This window comes from Austrofundulus limnaeus, unplaced genomic scaffold, assembly GCF_001266775.1.
Source record: "Austrofundulus limnaeus strain Quisiro unplaced genomic scaffold, Austrofundulus_limnaeus-1.0 Scaffold17, whole genome shotgun sequence".
Taxonomy (NCBI): Eukaryota; Metazoa; Chordata; class Actinopteri; order Cyprinodontiformes; family Rivulidae; genus Austrofundulus; species Austrofundulus limnaeus.
In genome coordinates this window covers 680,006-687,047 of record NW_013952419.1, presented here as the reverse complement: position 1 = coordinate 687,047, position 7,042 = coordinate 680,006, and the positions used below count along the sequence as shown (strand labels likewise).

General features: G+C 40.6%; 1 protein-coding gene across 8 annotated transcripts in view; it reads right to left on the bottom strand.

Annotated features, from left to right (window-relative positions):
• Positions 1 to 1,368: 1,368 nt before the first annotated feature.
• nrxn2a (neurexin 2a) overlaps positions 1,369 to 7,042 on the bottom strand; it is a 207,942-nt gene continuing 202,268 nt past the window's right edge. For all 8 annotated transcript variants that reach the window (XM_014003140.1, XM_014003145.1, XM_014003142.1 and 5 more), the window contains 2 exons: positions 6,723 to 6,807; positions 1,369 to 3,923 (listed from right to left, as the gene is read on the bottom strand). In XM_014003140.1, the coding sequence (XP_013858594.1) occupies positions 3,115 to 3,923; positions 6,723 to 6,807 (894 nt within the window). In that variant the 3' untranslated portion in view covers positions 1,369 to 3,114. The remainder of the gene's footprint in view (positions 3,924 to 6,722; positions 6,808 to 7,042) is intronic.

The window sequence follows — 7,042 nt, the reverse complement described above, 5'->3', positions numbered from 1 at the left end:
AGGAAAAATATGATGATGAAACTCGAGTGTAAGATCCATTTTTTAAAACACATTCTCTGACCCATTATTTGTGTGGGAGATGGGTTCCTCATGTTGAATTATGTTAACCTCTCTAGTTATCAAAGTGTGATCCTTGTAGATTACACCAGTGTGAATTTGTTGTATTTAATCTATCACAAAATATTCTCAAGTCTAATAACCTTCCTGCCATCATTGTAAGAAATGAAATAATTACATTTGTAATCACTTGTTCTATAACATATCCTGATACACTGTATGTGTAACATAGTTGTATTATTTTATTATTGTCAGCTCTGATGTTATTTATACTGTTATACTGTCATTTTATTCTTTACAGTCAATTTAGTTTTGTTTATTAATATAATTTCTTAATTTAGCTTTCACCACTGTGCATCTTGTCTTTTAGAATGTGAGTTAGTGTGACAATAAGAATGCGCTGTTCCACATGAACAAACGCCCACAAAGGTCTGACCAATCACGAGAGCCGTACTGGTCTGTACAGAGTTCTGACGGCAATGTACAAGACAGGGTGTCAGTGGGAGATAACTGATGGCAGTTATGCAATTTTTGTCATGCACGTCTGTAAGTCATGAGAATTTAAGTATAAATCAGCCTCGACGTTACTGGAATCATTGAGGAGATACAAGGTTTCACTTCAGGTTTGGTCGAGGAAACCTGATGGTACCTGTAGGTCATCAGCAGGTCTTACCTCTCCTTAAACAAAAACCTGGTACAGACTTTCAACAAGACACCAGTCCAAAAGAGATGTACTAWATATGCCTATGAACTCTCTGTGATCCACAATTTTTCCCATTAAAAKGTCTAGTACCAGCCCGGACATCACCCAACACCCATGTCACTTGGTCATATATCAGTAAGGATTGTGACCTTTCAACGTGCAGTTTCCAGTGGGCACAGCTAACTAAAATGTTAGCTCCGCTAACTCATAAACCGCTAACCAACTTATAGCTTTGCTAAAGCTAAACGTAAAAAATTTAGCAGATGGTAATGCTAAAATGCTTCATGTAAAACAATTAGCAGCAGCTAATGATAAACAAGTAAAAAATTAGGGGAAGCCGTATCTCCTCACTGTGATTCCAGTAACATCAAGGCTGATTTATACTTAAATTCTCATGACTTACAGATGTGCATGACGAAAAATGCAGAACTGCCATCAGTTATCTCCCACTGACACTCTGTCTTGTACATTGCGGTCAGAACTCTGTACAGACCAGTACGGCTTTTTTTGTCGGTGTTTGTCTGTCCACAATGTATGCTTCTAAACACAGAACTCACAGCATGAAATTTCTTTATGAACCTCTTTAAAAACACCACACGATGCAGGTGTGTACAAAGTATATAATCAAGTGTATTTTTCATCTTTATCCACGTTCTGTACACATATTAAGATCCATTTCACATGAACACTATACAATAGCAATGAGTGAGGAATGGAGTATTTTCTGAGCGTTGAGCAGCTCACATTGAATGGCACTTTCATAAAAAAATATAAAAAAGAAACAGGAAATCACAGAGCATGAATAAATAACTAAATCTGAAAGAATGGCTTCATATCATCAGATCCAGCAAATAGAAAATGCACGAAAAAAAACAAAACAAAAAAAACATTGATTTGTTTCATCTTTGTGTTTTCGCTGCATAAATCGAGCATTTAAATAATTTAAAACCGTAAGATGTTCGCAGCTGTTTGAGGAAAGTGTGCTTTTTTTTCATGTCCGGATTAAGAAAGCAACCGAAAAAATAAAGGAAAAAAATAAAACGTGACGCGTTCAGAAGAGTGGCAACAAGATACATCAAAATATCATTACATTTCACAAATTCGGTAATTAATCATCAAATAGAATAATCTTTTGGTAACTTATGTATAATAATAATAAAAAAACAAACATGTTTGGCTGCTTTACAATAGATTCACCTCTGAAAGATGCTTCCATTTTACGTCGGGTTTTAAATTATCCAAGGACGGTTTAGCAGAAAAGAAAAGACTGTGAGTGAAGCAGCCTCTGGGGAGGAGCAGAAAATCTTCTTGAAATGTGATTCTGTGCTTCTCAAAGCTCCTCGGACCAAATCGGTTTGGACGCCGTCGTGAAGGAATGTTGGGGGGTGGGGGGCACAGCATCCTGGATGCTTCTATCTTTTTCCTCACATCTTCATCATTTTAAGAACGCTCTGTCAATCTGCTAACCTTTATATGTACAGTACATACAATTAGTGTGTATAGAGGGAAAATACAACAACCTTTGCTTGTGTRCGTCAYAAAATTTGTTCACAATTATCCCTATTTGGAACAGCAGACTGACTGCATTTTCTCACACAAGCAACGTTTCGGATTCATCAAACCGAAAAGATTCACTGTCCACACTAAGGGGAGCCGTTTGATCATCACTTTCAGCTTGCTGTAATAAAAAAAAAAAAAAAAACAAACAAAAACAAAACAACAACAACATTGTGTCCTTTACAGCAGCAGCAGCAGAATAATATTTCTTTTGGACATACACACACTGATTGTGGGGGGATTCAGAGTCACATAACGTAAAACGTGGAGGCTGGAGATGTGATGWCTTATCCAAGTAAAGGCGTTCTCTTTTCAGCGTGCTCACTTGGGATGACTGCCGGGGCAGCGCTCAGCTCATCTACCATAAAAATTCAATAACTGGCCTGTTCTGCCTCATGTATCATAATGGGGACATTGAGACTCAGGAATTACAAAGAAGTCCAAAGAAACTGGATGTTCTCAGCGCTCTCCTCCACATTTCCATGCTATATACAAAGCCAAAAATGGATGTTTTCCCCTTTACTTGCTAGTTAAAAACATAAAATGAAATCATTCACCAACAGAGAAATGGTGGATGCAGACTTGAGTGCCCATATTTGACACAGACGATGAGTCYGATCTTGTGTCACAGAGAAGAATTGATCCCCATGGAGAGCTGGGCAACCTTAAATTATGTAAAAGTAATATATGTTCTTGCTTTGTGCAGTCCATTTCTTGTGACTTTTCTGATCTTCCTGACAAATTCAGGCAGCAGTGCTCAGTCCCCCCCCGCTTCACCTGCCTGTCCTCCTGTCGTTTCAAACGTAGTACTCCTTGTCTTTGTTCTTTTTGCCTTTTGTGATGGCCTTCGCCACAGAGGCAGTGGCTGTGCTTTTGTCTTTAACCACGGCGCCATTGCCCTCCGCCGTGGAGTTGTTGGCAAAGCCATGGCTCTGGTCGGCCGGGTACGAGCCCTCATCCCGGTTCCGGTACTTGTACATGGCGTAGAGGAGGATGAGGATGCAGAGGGCAGCGGCAGCCACAATGCCGACCACCATTCCCGTGGTGCTGCTGGACTCCCTGATCACCTCCACGGCGCCAGGCTGGTTCTTTTCGTCGGCGGRGGTGGGGCTGGCTGTGGGCACATGGGGAAAATTGGGGGGGTACGTTAGTCCTGGCGTGTTTCGGGAGGATGGAGGGGCAGGGGGCAGGAGCACCTGGTCGCGGTTGTGCTTTTTGCCTGCGGGGATGTGGAGCTGGTCAGGGTTGGTGGTGGGAACAAAAGGGGGCAGGGGGCGGGGTTTATGGACTCCACCGTCGCCGGCGGCCGGGGGTGGAGGAAGGACTGTCCTGTCAGTGACCATGGGGGAGTTCTTATTATTACTGTAAAAGTCCTCGTCGTCAGATTCCGTCATCTCCCCCGAGCCGAAGGCCGAGACTTCCACAGGGTCACCGCAGTCCTCCTGGTCCGGGGGGCAGGAAGGGTGAGGAGGGAGGATCAAGGACTCTTTGGTGGTCTCAAGAGGGGAGAGGAGGGTAGGAGGAGGAGGGATGACAGGGTAACGGGTGGCGATGGATGGGGGCTCAAGGGAATCCACTGTTATAATAGGCAACACTAATTCACCTCCTAGAAAGGAAACAGAAGAGGCAGGGGATCCTAAATTAGAACTCGGACTGGACAGAACCAACATGGAGGTACAGACATCAAACATTACCACCAAAACTGACTGGTTTATCAGCGATACTCATCGCTCTCCTAAAACCACATTTCTTACATGTGTGGGCGTCCAATTCAGAAATCTTTATTAACACAAAGAGCTTACATTCAGACACAAAACACAGAAGGCCTCGTGAGAGGCTGCAGATGAATACGAAGCACACAACAGATAAGAAGAGATCAGTAAATTAAATTTGCCACAAACTGCAGCAGCTGAACGCACATCTGTGGGCAGAAGATCAGGGAGGACAAGAGAGCAGACAGGTTATTGTTTGAAGGAATCACAGTTATTAAGTATGAACTTCAGCCCTGTTTACATCTTTAAACACATATATTCAGAGACAGCAAGCCTTTTAGACACACACTGTGTGCAGAAGATTTAAGCCCACCCCTAATGTCTATATGTGCCAATTCCAGGAAGCTGGACTCTCTGTGGTCTCTTAGTTGTCTTGATCAATGTCTTATTAGCCTTTCTMAAGGTAGTACTTTTGGACTTGGCTTGGTTTTTAATTAATTCTTTGTTTATTTCCTGTATTTATTTATTTGCCTTCAATTAATTATGGACCTGGGTCTGAAGGCAGCCTAACATGTGTGTTTTTGGTATGTGGTAGGAAACCAGAGTACCTGAAGGAAACTCGCGCAAGCACAAGGAGGACATGCAAACTCCATACAGAAAGACCCTGGGTCGGAACCAGGGATTGAACTAGAACCTTCTTGCTYTGATGCATCAGTGCAAACCACTGAGCCATTGTGCTTCTGTAGTGTGTGCTAAAATGAAAAAATTACATGTTGAGAACAAAAAGAAGAGTGCCTGACCTCAAAAACTCGACCTGAGGGTTGAGCAAATTTGGCAAAAATAAAAACAAACATTTTTTTATCATGATTAACTGTGGCATTAAAGTGTCTGTGACATGCATATCCTTCAAATACAAAAAGTCAAAGAAAACACCTTTATATTTAAGAAACTTGGCATAATACAGATGATTTTATCCATTTTGTTGCATAACTGGCATATATATTCAGCTGGTTCYGATGTTATCAGTCCATTAAATGGATGTTATTAGCGGTTATCAGTCCCATAGAATGGTTTCAGACTGTCCCAACTGTACCCCCTAGTGGGTTACCAGTGCCATATACATTGGAATGCAACAATCTGCTACCGCTGGAGTCTGGTCTATTCTATCGTAGCCCATGTCATTTTCGCTAAAACTAACCTTAGTGGCTTTATGCCTCATATTAACCAAATTGCATAAAAAAGCTTAGTGGCTTTATGRCTCATACTAACCAGCTGACAGTCTGAAGCCATTCTATAGGACTGATAATGGCTAATAATGTCACTTCCTGTTACTTCACATGTGAATATCTCTTCAATTGTTCATCTCAGTGGTGGGAAATCTTTTTTTTTTTTGAAATATGGTATTAATGTTATCTTTCCCAAAAACTGGATTTATATTTGATACAAAAATTTAAAGTCACGTGCACTTTAAGTTGATAAAAATTAATAGATAATTGCACTTGCATGTTTTTGACTTTAAATCAGTTACCCTGTTTTCTGAAATTATGCTGACAAATCATCAATCAAACTCACTTCTTCCTTTTAACAGTCAAGGCCCGCCTTAAGTTATCTCCTTCCACTCTTACTTTGCCATGAGGGACAGATTTACTGAGTGCATCATGGATGCTCGGCTGAGTTTTGATTTGTTTCCAGGATTGGAAGGAAGAGAGTTTGTTGTAGCTGACGTTGTGTCCTCAGCTTGCATTTTCTGGTTTTTCTAGAACTCTGGTTCATGGCGGTGTGTTTCAGGTGATTAAACAAATCTAGTGTTAGTGTTAACTAATACYTTTTAGTGTCTGTTGGACACAGGGTCACAATTTTTTTTTATAAATTCAGCAAATAAATGGGAACAAAGTGTGTTTTTGAGACAGGGTGCCTTTAAGGACCAATAAAACATTGGATTTTAGCAAAGTTTTATGTTTTGTCGACACAACTCTGGTTCAGATCTTCAGTTTAGGAACTTTTTCATGCTCCGATGATTCAAAGGTCAAAGTTAAGTGGCTCAACAACAAAAYGGAAAAGAAATAAATGAAAACGTCTCTAAAAACTGGAGAGAAAATGAGTGAAAAAGTCCACAGAACTGAAAAATATTATTCAACATTTACAAATAAATCTGGCTCCTTAGACAAAAAAAAGATAATTTCAAACTTTGCACAGTAGCAAAGAGTCAGACAGCATTTAAACAATCAATGCTGTTTTCTTTCTATTCTATAATACTTATATTTTCCACGTTTTGCAGGCTTAGAGATCAGAATGGCGTGTGGTTGTGGAGAAGCTGCAGACATATTTATAGCTGCTAGGTTCTCTTTCATCTTTATTTCAGTCACAGATCGCAGGGCCGGCCAACAACAAACACTTCTGATAAGGTCATATTATTAACGGAGGCTCTCATMATAAAGGTCAGGCTCATTCTTAAGTTCCTGAGCGTGTTTCTGTCACAAGCTATCGTCCCGTCTCAACGAGTTCTCCTTCKATCTGAGTGATTCACAGACGAACACAGAGGAACGGAGCTGGAACAATTGGTCACATGAGAGACGGCTCGCTTTGAAAAACAGYAACATGAATGCTAAAAAGGAGAATTTGATTCGTTCAAAATCTTGATGAAGAGCGTGAAAATCATCACTCCCTTGTTTGTTTTTTTAAAGTCAACCCACCTGTTCCTGGTTCACACTCTTCCAGATCCTCGTCGTCACTTGGACACTCGGCTGATGCCACCAAAATATCATCAGAGCTCTGAGGCTGAAAATAACAACAACAACATTAAAAACATACATTGTTGTGATTTTTTCCCCCCATGAAATGAACCATTAACACGTTTTCATCATCTGGATGTTGTTTTTAGAAGCGTGTTTTCTTGCTGACTGTTCTATTTAAAGAGAAAATGCAAAGCGCAGCTCTGTTGTGTTTTGGCTTGAAGCAACTTGGGTAAAAAAGTGCATGTTCAAAATGAGCACGTATGCAGCTGCTTTTATTC